General features: G+C 43.5%; 1 protein-coding gene across 2 annotated transcripts in view; it reads left to right on the top strand.

Annotated features, from left to right (window-relative positions):
* LOC137631137 (tRNA endonuclease ANKZF1-like) overlaps positions 1-26,303 on the top strand; it is a 406,209-nt gene that overhangs the window by 315,712 nt on the left and 64,194 nt on the right. For both annotated transcript variants that reach the window (XM_068362804.1, XM_068362805.1), the window contains exon 12: positions 5,267-5,405. In XM_068362804.1, coding sequence (XP_068218905.1) covers positions 5,267-5,405 — 139 coding nt within the window. The remainder of the gene's footprint in view (positions 1-5,266; positions 5,406-26,303) is intronic.

The following is a 26,303-nucleotide window of genomic DNA, read 5'->3' as shown; positions in this document are numbered from 1 at the left end:
CTCCAGGGGAGGAAGGGGAGCTAGCAGCCGAGGTAGCAAGCCCTCGGGAAACCAGAAGCAATGAAGTGCTTCCGGTGGGAGGAAGACTCCACCACTTTCAGGATCGCTGGACCTTCGATCCTTGGGCACACAGCATCATCAAGAAGGGACTGGGTTGGAGCTGGACACAACCACTCCCAACCTTCCACCAATTCTTCCAGCCATCAACCCCCCTCTTGGAAGAATATGTCCTGGAACTCTTGAACAAGAAGGTGATCAAGAGGGTAAAGTCCACCAGGTTCCAGGGAAGACTGTTTTGTGTTCCCAAGAAGGACTCAGACAAACTCAGAGTCATTCTCGCATTGTGGAGACAATGCGAACAACAAATTCAAGATGCTGACTCTTCAACAAATAAGAGCCCTACTGCCTCATAAGGCCTACACGGTCTCAATAGACCTGGCGGATGCCTACTGGCACATCCCAATGAACCACCATGCTTCCTCCTACCTAGGATTCCGGCTCCATCGAAGAAGCTACGCCTTCAGAGCCATGCCCTTCGGGCTCAACGTGGCTCCGAGAATCTTCACCAAGCTAGCAGACACGATCGTCCACCAGCTACGCCTTCAGGGCGTCCAAGTGATGGCCTACCTCGACGACTGGCTGGTCTGGTCGACTTCGCCAGAAAAGTGTTTGAAAGCTTGCAGCAAAGTAACCCAGTTCCTGGAACATCTGGGTTTCAAAATAAACACCAAGAAGTCTCGCCTCGCTCCAGCTCAGAAGTTCCAATGGTTAGGAATCCATTGGGATCTTCAGTCACACCGCCTTTCCATTCCAGTAAAGAAAAGGAAAGAAATAGCAGGGTCTGTCAGAAGACTTCTCAAATCCAAACGGATCTCAAGACGACAGCAAGAGCAAGTTCTCGGCTCACTACAGTTCGCCTCAGTGACAAACCCAGTGCTACGAGCACAGCTAAAGGATGCATCAGGAGTCTGGAGACAAAACGCATCCGTCGCTCGAAGAGACCTCAAGAGACCCCTACCAAACAGGCTTCGCTCCCTGCTAAGCCCGTGGTCAGAAGCAAGGACCTTGAAAAGATCCATCCCTCTCCAACCTCCACCTCCATCGCTCAACATCCACACGGACGCTTCTCTGGAGGGTTGGGGGGGCCACTCCCATCAACGACAAGTTCAAGGAACATGGTCTCCCCTATTCAAGACGTTTCACATCAACATCTTGGAGGCCATGGTGGTTCTTCTCACCCTGAAGAAATTATCCCTGCGTCCTTCGATACACATCCGTCTAACTCTGGACAGCTCGGTAGTAGTCAGATGTCTCAATCGTCAGGGCTCGAGATCGCCCCACCTAAATCAGGTGCTATTACCCATCTTCCGCCTAGCGGACAGGAAGAAGTGGCACCTGTCTGCAGTTCACCTACAAGGATTCCGCAACGTGACGGCGGACGCTCTATCGAGGACAAACCCCATAGAGTCGGAATGGTCCCTAGACGCAAGATCATTCTCCTTCATCTCTCGTCAAGTCCCGGAACAATGATTCTTGCCCTCTGAAAGACTTGACTCAGAAAGTAATTTTCTTTTTTGCTCTCGCCTCGGGAGCCCGAGTCAGTGAAATAGTGGCATTATCAAGAGAAGAGGGCCAGATACAGATCTCCGACACTGTGGAACTTACCCTCTTCCCCGACCCCACGTTTCTCGCTAAAAATGAACTTCCCACCAAAAGATGGGGCCCTTGGAGAATCTGCCCCCTGAAGGAAGATGTCTCTCTATGCCCAGTGGAGAGTCTTAAGGTCTATCTTCGAAGAACTTCTGACTTTGGTGGAGGACAGCTTTTCAAAGGAGAAACGTCGGGCAGCGACCTGTCACTAAAACCACTTAGAGCGAAAATCGCCTACTTTATTCGCAGAGCGGATCCTGACAGTACACCCGCAGGTCACGATCCCAGGAAAGTCGCCTCTTCCCTAAATTTCTTCCAAGGAATGGACTTCGAAAGCCTCCGATCCTTCACAGGCTGGAAGTCCCCTAGAGTGTTCTTCAAACACTATTCGAAGCAGGTGCAAGAAGTCAAGTGATTCGTGGTGGCAGCAGGTAGCGTGATGAAACCTGCTGTTTAGTGCTGCGTAGGACAGTGAGTTTTTCGGGACTTTAACTCAAACGGGTGCCTGTGTTGACCCTAGTGCGATACATAGTGATTTCAAGGGACACTTAGTGTCACTAATGGACTGTCCTTTACCAAGGTGAAACGACATAGATTCGTACACGTGTGCTACATGTTCTCAGACATGAAGTGTATTATGTTTTAAAAGACTGGCGTTCCTCAGGAACTAGTGATTACAGAAAAGATTGTTTCCCTCTCAGATTCTGCATCACCATCTTTTTACCATATCTATGTCTATTATTGTATTTTATTATTGTACATAATTTTTCATATTTCCATGCAAATTTCAAATAAAATATTTATTCTATTTACCATATGCGTCTCTTTTCGCTCCTATTTTTTACGTGAAAATATATTGCTGTTCTTGTTTTATTGAACCTACTCTAGAATTTATTATGATTAGTATACCTACTATCTTATATACACTCACCTAATGGTATAAATTTGTTCCTACACAAATATTTACCCTTCGGATCTGTCTTGAGACCGGCACAATTTCTTATCCAGGTGAGTCTTTCCTCGTCAGATTACTTCGAGATATTCCTCTTGTCCTACTAGGACCTTCCTCGCCAGGGGGGCGGGATGCCAGGTCATTGTATTGCCTCTGGTAGTGACATTTAACGGAGATGTCACGGTCTCTTTGGTCACCAAACCACGGGAATGTTTATTCGGAGTACCAGGCACTTGAAATGGGAACAAATCCACGATACATTAATTCTCTAGTACACTTCCATCAGGACGACATGGCTTTAGCTCAAAAAACGGATTTTGAGCGAAGCGAAAAATCTATTTTTGGGTGAGATGGCCATGTCGTCCTGATGGACCCGCCCAACTGTTCCAGTTCAGCCTGCTAGGCCCCTCCCTGCTGTATTGTATCGCGAAGGCTGGTAGTGAGCTAGAACGGAATGATGAGGGCGGACGTGACGTCACACAAGTATGGGGCTGGTTTTTTTACGTTGCGGTATCGTAACAGTGACGAAGGTAGGGTAACTTTGGAACGGCACCTCAGTTACCTCGCCACATTTCCCCCTCGAAGCGTAAACACTAGGCGGGGTGCAGATGGCCATGTGACGTGTGAATGCATGCGTCCCCTGTTGATATACGATATTCTAAAGGGAAAACCCTTAGAGTACTCACTCCAGAAGTTAGAATTCTGTGAAAACCTTTAGTTTAATTCTCTGGGAATATTATGGTAGTCATATATATCCAAAGGAAGCTACTGAAGGAACCTTCCATCAGGACGACATGGCCATCTCACCCAAAAATAGATTTTTCGCTTCGCTCAAAATACGTTTATTAAGTTTTGGCCTAGAGTAGGCCTAACCTGAATTCCATGCCTATGATTTCCAGCTACAAAAGTCAACAAATAGTCAGGTTTCATATGAAATAGATATCAGGTTATTACAAATGTTGTTTAGCTTACTGTATGAAATTATATAATATTGTTTTATTTCAGTATTTCTAGTATTTCTTCATCTTATCTTTGTTATTTTCTCTTGGATTTGTGTTTGTATCTCCGAGTGTTTGTAAGTTTAAGACCTTCATAAGATTTATGGAGGCTAATGCATTTATAACATATACTAAGGAAGTAGCATAGAAACATGGATCAAAGCTGCGGTTTGCTACATGTGTTAGGTTTATGATGGTAGGCATATGATTATGATCAATATGTTAGTGTGTGTAATGAATTGGTTAAAGAGAAATATTTTCCTTTTGGATATCTTTTGCCTTGGGAAGAAATATTACCCTCCAAGCACTAGTGCAGGTGTGTATTGTTTGGACATTTTATTCGTAAGAAGACTAGGCAGTATTGGCTTTAGTTCATCCAGTTGTATTAGGGTTAGTGAAACTACCTCAGGTGATCTTTAGAGATGCAGTAGTCTTTTCAGGATATGAACAGGGCTGCATTATCCATGAGGCTGACTAGGCTGAAGCATAAGGGCATAGCAAGAGCAAGGGCCCCACCAAGACCCTATACATTTTTTTAGTGTTGGCTAAGTGTGAAAGCCATGGACTATTTAATTCTATTGTAATATTATTGTGAAAAAATTTATGAAACGACAGTGTGAAATATGTGGCGTGGCCCATTTGGGGATGTTGAGGGGCCCAAAGAAGCATGAAACTTTGGGGTCCTGTCATTGGATAATACATTACTGGATGGGAGGGGCAACTCAATTACTTTTCTGAGTGCTATTTGTTCAGTTGATGTTTATCACAGTGTCAGGAAATTCATTAATTTGATTGATTTTTATTTAGGGTGTTGCATTATAGCAGTTGTTTTCAAAGTGGGCAGAACTATCCTGCTTAGGGACGGTGGATTGATATTGGTGGGTGGTGTGTTTTGGGGCTATCAGGGCTGCAATAAGAGCATTTAAGCAATATGTAGTTAACATATTAAAATTAAGGCAAGAAACTCATGCAGTTTATAGATAATAAAATTGACAAATAAAAGTAATGCTATTCTGTTACGTAGTTTAAACTGTGTCAAAGAGAAGGGGGTGCAAGGACTCCATCTGGAAACCAAGGTGGCTCCAGTCTGAAAACATTTGGGAACCACTGCATTACAGCATCAATAACTGGGAAGGGTAAGAAGGTTTAAGTTACTAGATAGGCTAACTTTTGGGCCCTGAATTTGAAAAGAAGGTAGCAGAATGTGTTTTCACGATTTGTTTTATTAGGCTTTGTTTTTTAAGGTTTATAGGTAGTATATTATTTGACTTTAAATTTGTTATCTGATTACCCGTTTCCCACCTCAGGGCTACTGTAGTAGTCATCACTGTGACTTGGAGGTAAGATTTATCAAAATTCTGTAAGTAAATTTTAATAATAGAACCGTTTTTTTTTTATACCTCCATACCATATAGTCATCTTCCCTCTTCCCCACTGTAAGTGGTTTATGTATTAATGGAGGTCAATTTAAATCTCAAATTGTGAAGACCAAGAGTGGGGATGGGTCTGTGGGAATTCCATTTAGGGTCTACAAGGGTGACTCCCAGAGGAGATGGTATGCAAAGAATACTTTCCATTATTAATGTCAAAAGCTTGTGTTTTATATATAAGCGCTGTGAGCTGTAGACATAAAGATAATAGATTTTATTAAGATTTTGTTTTTCAGGTGTTTCATTGTCTGCTGAAATAAACAGTGTCATTGAAAAGGAAATCTTGCCAGAAGACATTTCCGAAATAAGATTTGGTGCTAACTGCAAAACTATGCTTCATATTGCTGCGGAAAATAATCAGAATGAAGCCATATGGTAAGTTTTTCTTACATATTCACTTAGATCATATACATAATTTGGAACCAAAATTATTGTTATAATTTCAAGTTTTCCAGTACAGTTCATGATGAGAAAGCAATTTGTACAGAGCAGATTGATGTGCATGATAACATGTATTTTGAGATCGTGTATTCATAGACAATTTGGCTGTACGGTATGCACCTTAAACTACATATATAAATCAAAATATAGTTTCTCATGTCTGGTTTTTAGTTTGATAACAATCTTTTATATATGACTTCTCGGCCTAGCTTGCAGATCTCCTTTCTTAATATGAAACTTTTTTTTTGCAATGTGTCATAAAAATATTCTCATCTCGTTTTGCAGCGTGAAAATTTCGTAACCAGATTTTTTTTTGTAAAGAGAGGTATGACTGTGTGTATATATATATATATATATATATATATATATATATATATATATATATATGTACATACATATATATATATATATATACATATATATATATATATATATATATATATATATATATATATATATACATGTATATATATATTATATATATATATATATATATATATATATATATATATATATATATATATATATATATACATATTTATATATATATACATACATATTTATATATATATACATATTTATATATATATACATATTTATATATATATATATATATATATATACTGTATATATGTGTATATATATATATATATATATATATATATATATACACACACATACATACATACATGCATATATATATATATACTGTATATATATATATATATATATATATATATATATATATATATATATATATATATGTATATATATATATATATATATATATATATATATATATATATATATATTTATAAGGATTCAAGCGGAAGGTAACACTTTAGAGATTACCTTTCACATACCTTGGAAATCTGTACTCTGATTTCAAGTTGGGCCCTTCTAGGGTTTAATTAAAACTCTAGTACGCTTTATTTATCTGTAACTGAGATAGCAACAATAAGACGCAAATACGTTTAGTATTTCTACCTTGCAACTAGATAGGGTATGAATCTGATCCAGCATTGAAAACACATCAGGGTCCATATTTTCTCTCGTCGAAAAAATATGTAATTTCATCGAAATGATGCCACTCAATGGAGATGTGAAACCAAATCTGACTGACTTGTACAGATTTTGGGAATGCATGAACACCGTGACGCAACCTTCACTCGGCACTGGTGTTATTGGTCAGATATGCACCTATATGGAATAGTGTGTTAATCATCGTTGTGATTTGCTCTTGAGGGTAAATCTGATGCACTGGAAAGTCCCAAAGCAGTTCACTGTTCATTGCAGCGTTAGATGACGGGTTTTATAACACTACTCGTCGCCACCACAACATGTTTATTTCATGTACTTGCTTCGTATAGTGTTTGTAAAAGACTCTGTATGATCTCCACCCAGTGTATGAGCGGAGTCTTCCAAAGCCCCTGTGTTGGAAGAAGTTCAACGAAGAAGCAACTTTCCTTGGATCGTGACCTGCGGGTGAACTGTCAGGATCCGCTCTGCGAATAAGGTAGGTGAGCTTTGCTCTCAGTTGTCTTGAGGGTAAGTTTTGATCCTGAGGTTTTTGCCTCTGACGAGCTGACCTCCCTTAAAGTCTGAGGTTCTTCAAAGATAGACCTTAAGACACTACTGGGCACATAGAAGTATCTTTCTTCAGTGGGCAGATTCTCCAAGGACCCCACCTCTTGGTGGGTAGCTCACTCTTGGCAAGAAAGGCAGGATCAGGAAAGAGGTTCAGTTCTCCTGTCTAGGAACTAGGAACTGAATATGGCCTTCATTTCTAGATAAGGCCACTATTTCACTAACTCTAGCCCCCAAGGCTATGACAAACAGAAAAACAACTTTCTGTGTTAGATCCTTTAGAGTACAATTCTTACTGTTTACATTCGCAGCATGGTGCGAGACTTGTCCAAAGACCATGTGATGGGCTTTGGAGGGGTTGCTGGCTTGAGTCTGTTAGATCCTCTAGAGCACAATTCTCATTGTTTAGATTTAAAGCATGGTGCAAGGCTTTGTCCAAAGACCACATGATGGGCTTTGGAGGGGTTGCTGGCTTGAGTCTAGCGCATGCTTTTGGGATCTTATTAAAGATTTCACTAGAGAGGTCCACTCCAAAGGTGTACAGAAGTGGTTTAGCCAGGGCTGACTTACACAAAGTAATCATAGTGGAAGCCAGGCCTTGTTTGAGTAGGAATCTGAAGAAAACTAGACCGAAATTTATCGATATTTCTGTCAGTTCCTATGAATTCACAAAAGACACCCATTTCTTCCATGATGATTCCTGTTGTCTCTTAGTCAAACTTGACTTATACTCTTCAATGAAGTCAACTTTATCCTTAGAGATTCTAAACCTTTGTTCGCCTCTAGGGCAAGAAAATCGTGAGATGTAGGTTGTTGGTTCTCAAGGATGAAGTGCAAACAGTCGACTTCTGGACCAGATTGGATAATGCTGGGTCCGGCAGAGGGAACAGCTTGAGTTTCAGTTCTAGAACTAAAGGGAACCAGTTGCTTTTGGGCCGCTTGGGGGCCGCTACTGCTGCTGTCCTTCTGAAGGATCTTAGCTTGTCAAGGACTCTTAGCAGGAGGATGATTGGTGGAAACAGGTAAATGTAGTTCCACTTGTTCCGTTCGAGGTACGTGATGTCCATCGCCTCTGCTTGAGGGTCCATCTAAGGGGCTACATAACGAGGTAGTTTCTTGTTGTCGCCCATTATAAAGAGGTCGGTCTGCAGTTCTGGGACTTTTTCCAAGGTGAAGGAGAATGGGTCTGCAGCTAGGGACCATTCTGTCTCAATGAGCTTTCACCTGTATAGAGCATCCGCCATCACATTGCGGAACCTTTGTAGTTGAACTGCTGATAGGTGCCATCCTTTCTTCCTTATCAGGTGGAAGGTGGCTAATATCACATGTCCTATGTGAGATGATCTCAAGCCTTGTCTATTTAGACATTTTACTATCCCCTCGTTGTTCAGGGCCAATCTGATGTGGATTGTTCTATGAGGGGATAGTCTCTTCAACGTCAGGTAAACTGTCAGAACTTCCTAAACATCGATATGAAAGGTTTTGAACTGGTACGACCAATTCTTTTGCACTTTTCTCTCGTGAGAATGGCCACCTTATCCTTTCGAGGAGGAGTGTACCTCCACTGATGGTTGTGGTGGTTGCAAGGGAATTGTTGGTGCTAGGCTCTTGGCTGTTGACCACAGCCTTAACAGTGTGCGCAATAGGGTTGGGGCCAGCCTTAGTTGATCTCTTCGAGCTTTTGATGCGTATCTTCTCCAGACTCTTGACGCATCTTTTAGACGTGCCTTTAGCACTGAGTCTGTCACTGCCGCAAACTGGAGAGAGTGCGATACTCTTCCCTGTTGGCGTTCTGAAATCCTCTTGTGGCGTATTAGTCTCTTGACAGATCCCTTTATCTCTCTTCCCTTCTTGAATAGAATGGAGAGATGGTGTGACTTTAAGTCCCATTGGATTCCTAGCCTTTGAAACTTTTGAGCTGGAGGAAGGCAAAACTTCTTGTGATTGATGTTGAAGCCCAGGTGTTCCAGAGAATGGATCACCTTGTTGGCTTCCTGCAGGCAAGTAGTCTTGGATGCTGTCCACTGGTCAATCATCTAGATATGCTAGAAATTGAACTCCTTTGCAGTTTAGCTGCTAGATGATTGTGTCTGCTGGCTTCGTGAACATCCTTGGGGCTGTATTCAGTCCGAAAGACATTGCTCTGAAGAATCACTTCTTCTGTAGCATGAATCCTAGGTAGGAGGAGAAAGGGCGGCTCAATAGAAGATGCCAGTGAGCATCTGTTGGGTCTATCGAGGGTGAGTTTGCTCCTTTTGGTAGAAGGGTCCTTATGTGTTGCCAAGTAAGCATCCGGAACTTGTTGTTGTCGATGAACTTGTTGAGTGGCGACAAGTCTAGAATGACTCTGAGTCTGTCCGATTCCTTCTTTGAAACACAAAACAGCCTTCCCTGGAATTTGATGGACTTTGCTTTCCTTCTTACCTTCTTATTCAAGAGTTCTGAGGTATATTCTTCTCACGAGGGGGTGGAGTGTTAGAAAAATTTTGGAGAACACCCCGTTCTCCAAAATGTTCATTCTGTTCCATTTCCACCCAAGTCCATTCATTAATAGGCTGTGGACCCTGGGATTGAAGGTTCCGCGATCCCGACAGTGATACGGTCTGCCTCCTACCTGGAACGCCTCTTTGGATGTGGGGTCCTGTGGATTTGTTTTCGTGACCATGTCCTACTCGGCCCCGGGAGGAGTTATCTCCGGGTGAACTTCGCTTAGGGCCATTTCCTTTCTGACTTAAGATGAAAGGAAGTCGATTGCCTCACAACGTTGGGGTTAAAGATTGGCGACTGAGCCACCAGTTGTTGAGGGACCATCTGGAAAGTGGTCTGAGCCTTCGTGGTCATAGTCACGGCAGAAAGTCGTGCAGATCTGCATGGTCTCCTTGCCTTTTTATTTTTAGGCTGGGGACCTCCGTCTGAGGAAGATATCCTCTGAGCTTATGCCCCACTTTTGGAGAAAGTTCCCTTTCTCCGTGGCTGCTCTGGCTATGATCTTTTTAAACCAGTTCCTGTGGGAAAAAGGTCTTTACCCCAGATGTTCGAGGTAATCAGTTTCCTTGGTTCATGTCTGATGGTTGCTGAGGTCAAAACGGAGTCTCTGCAGGCTCTCCTCGATCTGAGGAAAGCATATAAGTCTTTCACAAGGGTACCCATGTGGGACCTAGCCAGGAAATTGATCCTTTCTGGGGCGTTCTGTAGATCTGCACTCATTTCCAGGCAGTTCTGATGAGAAAGGGAGGCCGCTAGTCTCTCTTTCGTCTCCTGTTCACTCCTCAGAAGATGGTCTGGCAACTTCGGAAGGTTCTCATTGAACTGCTGGCCTGCTATCTCTGGATCCAACTTAGAGACGGAGAAGGTTAGACAGACATCCTTTTACTTCTCCTCGGAGGCAGGTAGTGCTAGAGAGAATGGTTTGCATTCCTCTAGGGTTGGGCAAGGATTGCCCTTGCCGACTGTCTTGATGGCGAAGTCTAGTGCTTTCTCTGAACAGGGGAAAGAGATGGAGGAAGGAGCAAGAAATGTGGGATGTGTCTTGCTCAGTGCTGAGACTTTGGAGTTGGTGTACGCGGCTCCTTTCAAGGTTTTCAGGATGATGGCTTGCGCCTTGTCATGTTCAAGGACAATGACCTCTTTGGATACCGTTTCCTCATGGGTTCCATGTTCATCCCGCAGTCTCATGTAGCATTCTGGATAAACTGGAAAGTTAGGCCAGAATTTAAGATCTTCAATCAGTTTGGTCCCCAAGTTCTCTGAGACGAATAATTTCCCATTCATCATGGGCATATGCTCCGTATTTCTCCAGGGGTTGGTTTTGGAGCGGTGAGAGAAATTCAGCACCTTAAGGAGCTTCTTGGTAGGTCCTGGGTGATCCATCCTCTCTTGCAATAGTATCTGTTGCAGTCTGAGTGATTCTCTCATCGTCTCTTGTACCTTTTAGAAGAAATCCAATATCCGTTGAATCGATGTGAGGATCTCTTCGTTCATGACAGCCTATGCCGGTGGTTATGGAGTTGGGATTGAAGAGGTTGACGGCATAGGTAGGTATGCTGTCCCGGCAAGCTGAGGGTCTTCAGTTGCCGTTGAAACGGATCCTTCTTCCTCCGCTTGTGGATATTCCACGTCTTCTTCAGGGCCTACTTGTAGTAGGGCCCTCTCAGTGACAATGAACACTTCTGACGTCCTTTCTTGAAGGATGTCCATGCCTTCTAGTGCCTTGTTTATGTCCATGTCTATCTTCATTTGTATGAGTGGAGACTGGACCTGTTCCTGGGGCACCACCGCGTTAAGTAGAGCCTTGGGGAACAGTAGGTACCTTAAGGAGTCGTCGGGTAGGTACGGTCCCCTGAAAATTCTTTTGGAATCTACTTACCCATTAGTGAAGGGTCTCCCTCGCTGTATCTCTAGTCTCCAAGTTGACTGAGGGCACGTCTCCGAAGTTGTTGGCTAGCAGGGTCAAACAGGTGGGGGAACCCTTCGGGTCCCAATACTTGACGACTCCAGACACGATGCTGCAGGGGGCATGAGTCCTGCACGTCGTGTAGCCACAAGAGTCTTATCTTTGTGGTTGCAGGCTAAGGCTGCGCACTTCTACATTGGCTCTTCCTGTAAAGGAAAAGGGGCTCAGTGAGTATATAGTTTTTTATATCCGTGATATAAAAGCATACAATTTTTATCAACAATAGTAATTACTATTGTTTATGGTAGCTTAGGATAGTAAGCTGGAAAGGAAATAGGAAAGACACATATCTACGCTTCCCACCCCGATCAACTACTGAGACCTCCATCAATAATAATATTTTAGGTTCCTTGTTAGGGAGAATACAGGGTGGAGGAAACTGTAGTACTTAATTAGGGTTAGTAAGTGTTCATACTAACTGTATCCACCTGTACTATATTAATATTGAGCGGTGATTTATTAGGGTTCCAACGATCAAAAGATTCATCTGGGTGTTGAGGGATTATTCAACCTCAACATGATCTCGTGGTCCCAACAATAGACTATGATAGGAAACGTAGAATATGTTAGAAATTAAATGTACTACTGTATATTCTATATACTGTAGTCCAGCCGGTAAACTACCGGGATCAGGTTAGTACCTGGTGGCACTAACTGATGGAGAGAAAGAAAGTATTAAGGCAAGAGAGTTTCCTATTGTTATGGTTTAGCACAACAATTGGAAGTGTAGGAGGACTGTCAGGCCGCCTACTGTCTCCTTGCCAGAATGAAAATTCTAATGGAAGGGATAAGAATCCATCTGATTCTACCTTCCATCCATCCACAAAAAGCTTGCCGGCAGCTGTACAGCTGGCGAGAATAATTGTGGATGGAAGGCTAAGGGAGGCCTGAAGACTTCTCAAAAGTATGTTGGGTTTCCCACCGGCAGCCGTCAGGGCCAGCTCAATCCTTTCCCCCAGGACATTCACTTCCGGTGAAGGAAGGACATAAGGGGGAAGGTGACTGAGGCGGTTGCCTAACCACCGCCGGTAGGGTCCCGGCCGGCAACGCAGTCAACTCGGCAAGCCGGGATGACTGTCTGAGTACCGGTGAAAAATGTTGTGACGGCTAGGCCGACACTAAAGGACATAGTTCACACGGGAGAAAGGTGGCGGCAAGATGCCACCTACCTTCGACCGTGAACTAAGGAAGCATGGCTTTCTTTTGGCGATGACGTCTTGGGCGGCAGAGGAACAAAGATTCCTCTGCCGGCGACATCGTCGGCTGCAAGACAGATCACCCTGAATTGCCGTCTAACCCCAAAGCCGGAGTACTCAGCGGCGATGGGGAGAGCCGGCGATTGCCGCCTCTTTTCTCTAAAAGAGAATATAAATTGAACCTTATCCATAAATTCTAGGTGATGTATGTCCCCATCCGAATTAATAAGGAATGATAGGGCGAGGTTAAACATAGGGAATTACTTTACTGACGTGTACATATACGAGTTAGGTTAGCCTAACTTCGGTAGGAACCACGGCCATGGTTGTTACCACCGGGGCCCCCACCGTATACGAAAGTAAAGTTGCATATTAGGGAGAGGAATAATAATCTATTTGTTTGCACAATCTTCACTTGTATAATTTGCCTAACTAGCTAATATTATAGCTAAATACCGGGAAAGTCGCCCTACTAGCTAAAATAAAATGCAATAATAATGGCGACAGCAGTTATAAAAATGGCCGCCGCCGGATGTGGCAATGCTCAATCTAACACTCTTGAATTATTGATATGTAACTGTGAGATGGGAGCCAAATTTTATACATAGGAAAGAATTAATACTCAACTTTCCAAAGAATGAAGATGCCAGAGATTGCATGATTAATATTCCGATAACTTGCGATAACACCGGGATACATTGGGAAACACTTAGTCATATTGGCTACAAGTAAAGGGATGGCGGCCGGTAGTAGTGCGGATAGGAGGTCCACCGGGTACCTAGATTGGCACCCCCTTCTTTCGCCACTCTTCCCCCTCAAAGAGTTAAATCTATTCGGGGTGAAGATTGCTATGTGTAGTATCTAAAGAATGCATCCCCTGATATTATGCGATGTCCTTAAATTTCTTATGGATACTCGTGCCAAGAGTTAGAATCCTGGAGGCCTTCGTTTTATTTCTCTGGGAGTATCTGTAGCAAATATCCCTTAGAAAGGCTACCTAAAGGAACCTTCCATCAGGACGACATGGCCGAGCCCAAATATATATACATATATATATATATATATATATATATATATATATATATATATATATATATATATATATATATATATATATATATATATATATATATATATATATATATATTATATATATACATATATACATATATATATAATATATATATATATATATATATATATATATATATATATATATATATATATATATATATATATATATATATATATATATATATATATATATATATATATATATATATATATATATATATATATATATATATACAGTGGTACCTCTACATACGATCTTAATTCGATCCAGAAACTGCTTCATATGTTAAAACAATCATATGTTAGAGCAAATAATCCCATAAGAATACACTGTAATTTGTATAATTTGTTCCACACCCCAAAAACCTATATTAACTCCTTAATAAATTACTGCATATAATTACACATAACAATAACATAACTGCATAAAATGAAAGAAGCATGTAAAAAAGATAATTATAAAGAAATAATAAATGAAAAATGTGTTTTATTGTCACTCTACCTTAGAGACAGGCCAACGCAGTTGTAGGATTTGCTACGCCAGGAGGAGACGGACGATCGGTGAGAAGGTAGACATGGTGTTAACATGTTCTTTAAATAAATAAGCTAAGTTAGATTAAAGTTTCCGTAGCATAAGTTACGGTACGTTATCGCAGTCACCATCTCTACCTCCTCGCCAATCGTGTCTCCTCCTGCGTGTGTGTGTGTTTGCGCATACGCACACGAGTGTGTTTGTATCAATATTTGTTTTAGTTAATAATGGAATTCAGATTCGCTGATATTGTTTTTTTAGTTACATTTAATTGTCTTTCAACTCGTCGACGCTCTTAAAAATCATATGTACACAACACATTTTTGTTTAATCTCTCTCTCTCTCTCTCTCTCTCTCTCTCTCTCTCTCTCTCTCATTCTTCACTTTTAGTGTTAGAGATGTCTATTAATTTTTTCTGAGAGAGAGAGAGAGAGAGAGAGAGAGAGAGAGAGAGAGAGAGAGAGAGAGAGAGAGAGAGAGAGAGAGAGAGAGAGAGAGAGATTAAACAAAAATGTGTTGTGTACATATGATTTTTAACAGCGTCAACGAGTTGAAAGACAATTAAATGTAACTAAAAAAACAATATCAGCAAATCTGAATTCCTTTTTTAACTAAAACAAATATTGATACAAACACACTTGTGTGCGCGTGCGCAAACACACACACACGCAGGAGGAGACACGATTGGCGAGGAGGTAGAGATGGTGACTGCAATAACGTACCGTAACTTATGCTACAGAAACTTTAATCTAACTTAGCTTATTTATTTTTTTTTATTTTTATATTTCCTATTTTTTTACATTTGTTTTCTTTTGATTTTTAATTTTCATCACTTTCAGTGACGAGTTACGGTATGTTATCGCAGTCACCATCTCTACCTCCTCCCCTACCGTCTGTCTCATACTGCGTAACAATTCTTGCACCTGTGTGGGTGTTTGTGCTTACGCACACGAGTGTGTTTGTATCAATATTTGTTTTAGTTAATAAAGGAATTCTGATTAGCTGTTATCACTTTCTTAGTTACATTTAATTGTTTTTCAACTCGATGCTGTTAAAAATCATATATACTGTAAACACATTTCTGTTAAATCTCTCTCTCTCTCTCTCTCTCTCTCGGAAAAAAAATAATAGACGTCTCTAACACTATAACAGCGAAGAAGAACGAGAGAGAGAGAGAGAGAGAGAGAGAGATTTTATTTAAAGAACATGTTAATGCTATGTTTAGAGAGAAATAGAAAAAGAGAGAAGACTTTTAAAAGAGCTTGTTAATGCTATCTTTGTTTTCTTTGCTTCACTTTTTTCTTTCTTTCTGTTCATCACGCTGGCCCTTCTCACAAATGATCGTTGCCAACAATCTCTTTGTCCTTTATCCCCATCAACAAAAGGCGTTCTATCTCTTCCAGGGTATTGCTACGATGTCTTGTAATAATGGTGATCCCCTTCGATGGTTTATCTGCTTTAATGGCTGCCTTCTGCTTGATGATCGTCGAGATCATAGGCCTATTCCGGCCATATTGTTTAGCAATATCACTCACATGCACACTGCTCATATGTTTTTCTATAATTTCTTGCTTCAATTCTAATGAAAGAATTGCCTTCTTCCTTTTCTCACCACTACCTGTACTGAAACTTAGCTTCTTAGGCACCATTATTATAGGTGAAATCAAAAAGGAAATGTGAGAAAAGGAAGAAAATAAGCACTGTTAATAACAGACCAAACAGAGGACAAACACGATACACACAAGAACAGAGAACAGAGCACTTGACGTGCTGCCATCTACCGGCGTAAACAAGATCTACATCGTATGTTGGAGCATTACTTCGGGTGTCGAGACAGAAATTTGGTCGAATTTTACTTCGTATGTTGGAAAATTCGTATGTTAGGACAATCGTATGTAGAGGTTCCACTGTATATATATATATATATATATATATATATATATATATATATATATATATATATATATGTATATATATATATATATATATATATATATATATATATATATATATATATATATATATATATATATATATATATATATATATATATATATATATATATGAGAGGTGAATGCTCGAGTGCTTGGACGAGGATTAAAACTGGTAGGTGAGAATGATCATGAATGGGAGGTAAATCAGTTGTTGTTTGCAGATGATACTGTACTGGTAGCAGACACAGAAGAGAAGCTTGACCGACTAGTGACAGAATTTGGAAGGGTGTGTGAGAGAAGGAAGTTGAGAGTTAATGTGGGTAAGAGTAAGGTTATGAGATGTACGAGAAGGGAAGGTGGTGCAAGGTTGAATGTCATGTTGAATGGAGAGTTACTTGAGGAGGTGGATCAGTTTAAGTACTTGGGGTCTGTTGTTGCAGCAAATGGTGGAGTGGAAGCAGATGTACGTCAGAGAGTGAATGAAGGTTGCAAAGTGTTGGGGGCAGTTAAGGGAGTAGTAAAAAATAGAGGGTTGGGCATGAATGTAAAGAGAGTTCTATATGAGAAAGTGATTGTACCAACTGTGATGTATGGATCGGAGTTGTGGGGAATGAAAGTGATGGAGAGACAGAAATTGAATGTGTTTGAGATGAAGTGTCTGAGGAGTATGGCTGGTGTATCTCGAGTAGATAGGGTTAGGAACGAAGTGGTGAGGGTGAGAACGGGTGTAAGAAATGAGTTAGCGGCTAGAGTGGATATGAATGTGTTGAGGTGGTTTGCCCATGTTGAGAGAATGGAAAATGGCTGTCTGCTAAAGAAGGTGATGAATGCAAGAGTTGATGGGAGAAGTACAAGAGGAAGGCCAAGGTTTGGGTGGATGGATGGTGTGAAGAAAGCTCTGGGTGATAGGAGGATAGATGAGAGAGGCAAGAGAGCGTGCTAGAAATAGGAATGAATGGCGAGCGATTGTGATGCAGTTCCGGTAGGCCCTGCTGCTTCCTCCGGTGCCTTAGATGACCGCGGAGGTAACAGCAATAGGGGACTCAGCAGTATGAAGCTTCATCTGTGGTGGAAATGTGGGAGGTTGGGCTGTGGCACCCTAGCAGTACCAGCTGAACTCGGCTGAGTCCCTGGTTAGGCTGGAGGAACGTAGAGAGTAGAGGTCCCCTTTTTTGTTTTGTTTCTTGTTGATGTCGGCTACCCCCCAAAATTGGGGGAAGTGCCTTTAGTATATGTATGATGTATGTATATATATATATATATATATATATATATATATATATATATATATATATATATATATATATATATATATATATATATATATATATATATATATATATATATATATATATATATATATATATATATATATATATATATATATATATATATATATATATATATATATATATATATATATATATATATATATATATATATATATATATATATATATTTGGGCTCAGGCCATGTCGTTCTGATGGAAGTTCCTTCGTTAGTAGCCTCCTAGGTTATATTTGACTACAGTGATATATCCCAGAGAATTTACCAAAGGTATCCAGAATTCTAACTCCTGGAGCGAATATCCCCTAAAGATTTTTAATAGGGGATATCGCATAATATCAGAGGACGTATTCTTGACACGTCTCAAAGCTATCTACACCCCTAATAGCGTTTTTGCTTCGAGGGGAAAGTGGCAAGAATATAGGAGAGCCGTTATTAAGGCAATGCTCTTACTGTACTGTAAATAGGCGCCACCCCCGCCACCTCGTGGCGCCATCTAGCCATTCTTTCCCTTGTAGCTTTGCTGACCGGTGTTTATCCCGTGTTATCTCTCGCTATTTTGGATTTATTTCGTTGCTATGTCTTCACCAGCTTCATCTGCTTCTGGAAAGTTGAGTAATATCTTTGAATTGTGTAAATGTAAGCTCTTGCCAGTTTTACTCTTCGATTGAGATCGTAATTAACGTAACAAGAGCTGTTGCCAGCCGGATGGCGTCATGGACGTGGTCGTTCTTTCTGTACATTTAGTTAGCCAGAACGACTTTCCCGGCATCGCTTGCTTTTTAACTTTAGCTATTTAGCAATTTAGCTAGGCATTTTTATATTATGGCCTTGTTGTTGTGAATTTGGCTAAGTATATCGAGCCTCACGAGTGCTAGGCTTCCTAGCCTAGGCACCTTCACACTTCATGCATGATGTAACCTTCCTGGTAAATTTTTACTGAAGCTCAGGCAATATATTATACATTTAAGATATTACTGCATAAAATTTTCCTCTTCCAAGATAGTATACGAGAGAGTTTCGGTGAACGATTCTCACTGCACCTAGGCTACTAGCCTAGGGGCTTTAGTATACTTTCATACATGTCCCCAATTGCTCTTGTATTGTCTTTTAAGGGGAGACTGACACCTCCACTACCTTTCAAGCCAATACCAATCTCCTGGTGGGATTTAAGAGCAATTCCTCTTCCCTTTGACTATCCTAGGCTACCCTCGGTTAGCTTTGCCCTGAACTGAGTTCTGGCAAATCTTTACTGGGGCGTTCCGTTTCTTTTTCTTAACCACTGAGTCGGTTTCGAGCTTAGAACGGGACATCAGAGTAGAATGTCTGTGTTTGCCACCCGTCCATCTTGGTGAAATGATTTCCCAAGTCAGGTTAGGTTGCCTTTACAGGAGGCTAGTCCTCCCTAGGCCATACCCTAGAGGTCTTATATGACAATTCCTCCTCCCTTGGCCTAGCAGACAGTCCTGTGCTGGTAGATCTTAAGCCGAAGAATTGAATTTTTCCCCTGCCTAAGATCTCTGGTACGAGATTCCGTTCCCTTTTGAGATTGCGTACTGGGTGTCACCTTCTCACCTAGACTAACCCAATCTGGGGAATTGAATTCCCCAATTATGAGGTCGTCTACTATGGAATCAGAATCGCCCAGGTCGGTAGTGCCTTCAGGTATTACCTCACCTATAGGACCCTTGCCCCTCCCCTGCTGTCCTTTTTGTGTTGGCCTAGCCATCACATACCCTGGCCGTCATTCTACATTCGACCCTATGGGTAGTCTGAAGAATTGGCCTGGGGTCTCCTGCCTGCCGCCGGCTGAGCCGGCTGCCGGCACGAGCCCCCATCTTTCCTTGAGTGTTCTTCAGCCCTCCCTTGGACTGCCTTCCATATCCATGCTACCAATATGGATGGGATATGGTCGGATGGAAGCCCGAATTTAATTCCCCCTTCCATTTGAACCCTCATTCCGGATGTAGGCCAGCAAGGCTGAGCCTTTGCCTTCCTCCATCCTTCTTTTCCTTTGCCTTTCCCCATTCTGGGCCGACTGCCAGCAGCTGTAAGCTGCCGGCAGCCATGTTGGACGCCTGCCGGCAGTTAGCTCTGCCGCCACTTGCCATGGGCGCCGCTGATCGACGACCAAAGGGAATAGGCATACTCTGGCCGGCCGCCGGCAACTATGTTGTCTGCCAGCGGCCGGCCACCCAAAGTCTAGACATTTAACCGCCGGCTGCCGCCGGGTCCTACTTGATAGAAGGACCCTTTGGCTGCCGGTGGCAGAGCAACTGCCAGCGACCTGCCGCCCACCATTCTGAAGGCAATACTTGCCTTCCATAAGCCTGGAACCTGCCGGCGAATGACGGCAGACACGGCAGTCCTGGCGGCATGCCGCCCATCACTATGAAGGCAGTGCTTACCTTCCATAGCCCAGAACATGCCGGCATGTTCCGGCAGGCACGGCAGTACTGGCGGCGTGCCGCCGGCAGTCAGTGCTGTAGCCCATACTAATTTTTCCAATCTACAAGGTGCTCATGGGCAGCCTATTGTGAGACCATCACATTTAAGAGAGCGATTCTCTCTGCCTTTTTAATGGTTTACAACCATTACCAATTCCCCAATATTGAATCTAGAAGACAGTGTTAAGAAGACACTTTATATCCAAGGTTATTATCTTCCCAAATTCATTATGAATTTAGTATTCAATATTGAGGGAGGTCACAGCAATGGGCTGGACAGGAGACACAAGTAGGTGTCTTTTCATTTTTCTAGCTTACCCTATCCTAAGCTATATATTTTTGAAAAATATGTATGATGAAATCTGAGAATTTCACTGAATACTTATATGCTTTTCTTTCTTTACAGGAGGAGCATCCCGAGCGCGGGAACAACTTATGCAGAGTCCGCAGTAGGAACTTCTGTGGCCACGTCATGTGCAGGGCCCACGCTCGCTGCGCAGTCACGAAGGGATCTCTTAAATACTGGGACCCACAGGTATGTACCGTTTGTGACAAACTTGTTAAGGAGGCTTTTGATGATCAAAAGTCTACAGAGTCAAGGGATGCAGCAAGAGAAACGCTGCATAAATTGGTCAGGGGTTTTCAGAAGAACACCTCTGGCCCATACCTTCCTAACGAAAGGATGAGGGACTGTCTGTTCCCTAGGGCATCTTCGAATGCAATCGTTCCCCAGGCTCAACCCGAGATTCCCCTCGTCCAGATTCCGATAGAATCTGTTGTATCGAACGCCTTGAAGGGCATCCAGCTTGAGGACAACATGTCGGTTGTCTCAGAGGAGGATGACATACCCCCTGAAGGCGAGACCGAGAAAGCCGAAACGATTTCGGTTTCTTCTGTTACGGTGGCCGAGCCGGTGCCTTTTGCCTCTTCTTCTGCCCCCAGTTAGATTTGATCACGAGTACGCTGCACTCACTTCTTTCCATGTTCCAGGACATGCAAAAGAAATCGTCGGAGAAGGAGGCTTCTCTTCGGACGGAGATGCACCAGATCGTGGCGACGCGTTTAGCCTCGAAGAAGCTAAACATCAAGGATCTTCCTGCTTTCTCTGACGTCAATCCTTGGAGGTATGCGGAGCATATGCTGATGTCAGGGGGGAAGATCTTCCTCTCCGAGAAACTGGGCACTGTCCCAGTGGACGATGTAGAGTTCTGGCCCAGCAAAGGGGCCTATCTGGATTGCTATGTCCGCCTGAGGACGGAACCTTCGTCCAAAGAGGAGACAGAGCCGAAGGAGGTCATTGTTCTTGACCTCCCCAAGGCCCAGGCCTTATTTACCAACACCTTGAAAGAGAGGGCCTTTACAAGCTCCAAGGTGCCAGCTCTCAGCAAAAAGCACCATTCCTTTATTGCTGATCCCTCTCGGGCCTTTCCCTTTATGGACAAAGGGTTTAAGGCTGCCTTAAAGGCGGTTGAGGCAGGGAAACCCTGTCCTACACTCGAGGAGTGTAGACCCTTTTCCCTCGCCTTTCCATCGGATGATGCGGATTGGAAAGATGTTAACAACACTTTCACAGTTGGGAAGCTGGAGGCAGACATTGCCGGACGACAGTTCGGTGAAGACCTCCCCAAGTTGTCGGACTTTCTCCTGCGCAGAGAGCAGGAGACAAAAGAACGTCTTGCCGCTTCTATGTCTCTGCAGACGGGGCTAGAGACAATGGCAAGCACATTGGAAACCCCAGACATGTACATGGTCTTCGCCAAGGCTCATCTGGCGACGGTCACCAAAGACCTGTTCAATTTCATAAAAGCCCGAAGGGCTTGCAGGGAGTTCGTGTTCGCCTCGGCTGCGGTGAGGCACGAACCAAGGAAGCTGATAGCTTCCAACATCTGGGGAAAAGACCTCTTTCCAAGCGAGGTGGTCAAAGAGGTCGTGGACAAAGCCGCAACGGAGAATAGGAATCTCCTCTCCAAGTTGGGCTTGTCCTCCAAGAGGAAGTCTTCTGCTGACGAGGGTCCCCAGCCAAAAAGGAAGACAAAACGACCCAGAGTGCCCTTTCGTCCTAGGCAACAACAACAGCTTCCCTTGGCCACGGTGCTACAGATGGTAGCACAGCCAACCACCACCTTCCAACTGGTCCCCCAGACGGTGGCGACACAGTCGCCCGCTTTCACCCCAGCTTTCGAAAGGCAGTCAACGACCTTTAGGCCGAAGTCTCGAGGTTCCTTTTGAGGATCCTCTAAGCACCCCTCCAGAGGCAGGGGCAACAGAGGTGGACGTGGACGTAGCCAAGGAGGTAAGTCCTCCAACCAGCACTCAAAGTGAGATGCTACCGGTAGGAGGGAGACTTCTCTTTCGGGATCACTGGACCTTCGATCCCTGGGCCCACAGCCTAGTCAAGAATGGACTAGGGTGGAGTTGGAACACAACTCCACCCAACTTCCCTCAATTCTTCCAACACTCAACCCCCATATTGTAAGAATATGTTCAGGAACTCTTAAACAAGAGAGTTATAAGAAGGGCGAAGTCCATCAAATTCCAAGGAAGGCTATTTTGTGTTCCGAAGAAGGACTCGGAAAAGCTCAGAGTCATTCTGGACCTATCACCACTCAACAAGTTCATAGTGAACTACAATTTCAGAATGCTGACGCTTCAACACATAAGGACTCTTTTGCCCAAACAGGCATATACAGTCTCCATAGACATGACGGATGCGTACTGGCACGTACCAATCAACCGTCAAGTTTCCCCCTACCTAGGGTTCAAACTACAGAAAAGACAATACGTCTTCAGAGCCATGCCCTTTGGCCTAAACATAGCCCCAAGGGTATTCTGCAAGCTTGCGAATGCAGTCATACATCAATTACGCCTAAAGGGAATTCAGGTAGTAGCCTACCTAGACGACTGGCTGGTGTGGGCAGCATCCAAGGAGGAGTGCACGCAATCCTCCAAGGAAGTGATCCAGTTCCTGGAACATCTAGGATTCAAGATCAACTTGGAAAAGTCTCGTCTTTCTCCAGCTCAGACGTTCCAGTGGCTGGGTGTCCACTGGGACTTACAGTCACACTGCCTTTCCATTCCATCAAAGAAGAGGAAAGAGATAGCGGGATCTGTCAAGAGACTCCTTCAATCCGCCCGGATATCAAGAAGGCAACAGGAGAGCGTGTTGGGGTCCCTCCAGTTTGCCTTAGTGACAGATCCAGTGTTGAGAGCACAATTAAAAGATGCATCAGGAGTTTGGAGAAAATCCGCATCAAACGCTCGAAGAGATCTAAAGAAACCTATACCAAATTGTCTGCAATCCCTACTCAAGCCATGGTCGGAGGCCAAGAACCTAAAGAAGAAGGTACCCTTGCAACCACCACCACTGTCAGCCACCGTTCACACGGATGCCTCAAAGGAAGGGTGGGGAGGCCACTATCATCATCGGAAAGTCCAAGGAACCTGGTCTCCCCTCTTCAAAACCTTCCACATCAACTTTCTGGAAGCCATGGCAGTTTTTCTCTCACTGAAGAAACTGAAACTTCGCTGCTCGATCCACATCCGTCTGGTCCTAGACAGCGAGGTTGTAATGAGATGCCTGAATCGACAGGGCTCGAGATCGCCTCAATTGAATCAAGTAATACTGGCCATCCTCCGACTAGCGGAGAAGAGGAGATGGCACTTGTCAGCAGTCCACCTTCAAGGATTCCGCAATGTGACGGCGGACGCTCTTTCCAGGTTCAACCCAGTAGAGTCGGAATGGTCCCTGGACGCAAGATCATTCTCCTTCATCTTACGCAAAGTCCCAGGACTGCAGATAGACCTCTTCGCAATGAGCGACAACAAGAAGCTACCCCGGTATGTAGCCCCGTACGAGGATCCTCTAGCGGAAGCAATGGATGCGGTGTCTTTAGACTGGAACAGATGGTCCAAGATATACCTGTTCCCTCCAACCAACCTTCTGCTGAAAGTCCTCGACAAGCTGAGATCCTTTCACGGGACAGCAGCGATAGTGGCCCACAAGGGGCCCAACAGCGTTTGGTTCCCCATAGTAACGGAACTACGCCTGAAGCTGATCCCGTTGCCGGATCCAGTTCTGACTCAGCAAGTGCAGAAATTGACTGTCTCAGCTTCATCACAGAAGTCCTGGAGCCTTCATCTCATGATTTTCTCACCTTAGCAGTCAAGAAAAGGTTCGGGATTTCAAAGGACAGTATTGACTTCTTAGAAGAATACAAGTCAAAGTCAACAAGAAGACAATATGAGTCTTCCTGGAAAAAATGGGTTGCCTTTGTCAAGGCAAAGAAACCTAAGGAGATTTCTATGGATTTTTGTTTGTCCTTCTTCATCCATCTCCATGAACAAGGTCTAGCAGCCAATATGATCACTACGTGCAAATCTGCCCTAACCAGACCAGTGCTTTACGCCTTCCAGGTAGACATCTCTAACGAAATCTTCAACATGATTCCTAAAGCCTGCGCTAAACTTCGACCCGCAGCCCCTCCAAAGCCCATTTCATGGTCTCTGGACAAGGTTCTTCACTTAGCATCAACTGAAGGACTTGACTCAAAAGGTGATATTCTTATTTGCACTAGCCTCGGGAGCCAGAGTCAGCGAAATAGTGACCCTCTCGAGGGATGATGGCCACATTCGGTTCACAGACTGCGGAGAATTGAACCTCTTTCCGGACCCAACGTTTCTCGCCAAGAACGAGCTGCCCACTAAGAGGTGGTGTCCCTGGAGAATCTGCCCTCTGAAGGAAGAAGCATCCCTATGCCCAGTGGAATGCCTAAAGGTCTATCTTCGTAGAACTTCAGACTTTAAGGGAGGTCAGCTTTTCAGGGGAGAAACATCAGGTTCAACGTTAACCTTAAAACAACTAAGGACGAAGATCACCTATTTCATTCGCAGAGCGGATCCAGACAGTACACCCGCAGGTCATGATCCGAGAAAAGTTGCTTCGTCTCTGAATTTCTTTCAAAATATGTCTTTTGAAAGTCTTCGCGCTTACACTGGATGGAAGTCATCCAGGGTCTTCTTCAAGCATTACGCGAAACAATTACAGGAAATCAAACAATATGTGGTGGCAGCAGGTAGTGTACTAAAACCTGCCGCTTGATTTCTGCGAAGAACAGTGCACTAATTGGGACTTTTTAGTGAAGGGTGTACATGATGGACTTATGGTGTATCATGTTGAGTGATGTGTCTAGTACATGGCACTATAGACTGTCCTAGCCAAGGTAGATGAGATTTTCTCCTCCCCTGGTTGAAATCTTTCTGCCCCTTAGAGTCCACCCTAGGGGTTTCTCTGCCCCCTCCCCTTCCTAGTTAGGCCATAACCTGACTGTTCTAGAACTATGTTCCTCTTATCTAGTCATCTCACCCTAGCTTTTGAGCTTTCCCTCACCTGCTAGGAGGCAAGGCTTACCTACACAGTTCTCTCATGGTGTAACCCTATCTATGCCTGAACTATGTTCCTCTTGTCTAGTCATGTCACCCTAGCTTTTGACATTTCCCTCAACTGCTAAGAGGCTAAGCTTGCCTACATAATTCTGCCATGGCCTAACCCTATCTAGGCACAGAGTTGGTATCCCTTGGGTCACTCCTCTGCCGCCTTGTTAGTGCTTGTCCTAAGTCTGCAGCCTCTCATCCTGTGCTATATCCATCTGACTCCCTTGCCTAGTTAACCCTATCTAGGCAGAGGTGCCACCTTCTGTCTCGGCTTCCTGTCTTGTCGTCTTGTCAGTTTGAGATATCCCTCTGGCTATGGAGTCTTGACTCCATTGCCGGGTTAGCCTATCTAGACAGAGGTGCAGCCTCCTGTCTCTACTTCCAGTCTTGTCAGCTTCAGTTCTTCTAGCTCTGGCTGTGTGTTGGCTATGGGTCATCCCCTCTGCTGCCTTAGACTAATCATTCGCTCTTTCCTATCCCACATCTGAGGAACATTGTCCTCTGGAGTTAGTTGATTGGATCATGCCTGGTTGTCAGGACTCTTTTTGAATTTTTAATTCTTAGCGGCCTGGCCGTCTTGTACGGCTCTCATTATCTTATGGGCGGCACCCCCACTTTGTGTAAGTTGATGATAATGATCAGATTCTGGCTGGTTCTCTTAGTACCTGCCTTTCACTCCTGTACTTCCCCTGAGTGTGGACCATTCCATTGGGATTATCCACTGGGCGAAATGCCTGTGATATTGACAGGTCATTCTTTTCTGGCTACGAGAAATAATTGCCGCCTCCCAGCTGCTGCCGCCTCAGGGGCAGCTGTTGCTGGTCTAGGCAGTACAATGAGTGAACTTGCCTTCTTAAGCTGTTCTGATAGACCTACTCTGGAGGTTCTGGTG

Source organism: Palaemon carinicauda, chromosome 39, assembly GCF_036898095.1.
Source record: "Palaemon carinicauda isolate YSFRI2023 chromosome 39, ASM3689809v2, whole genome shotgun sequence".
Lineage (NCBI taxonomy): Eukaryota > Metazoa > Arthropoda > Malacostraca > Decapoda > Palaemonidae > Palaemon > Palaemon carinicauda.
This window is presented reverse-complemented; position numbering and strand designations above follow the sequence as displayed.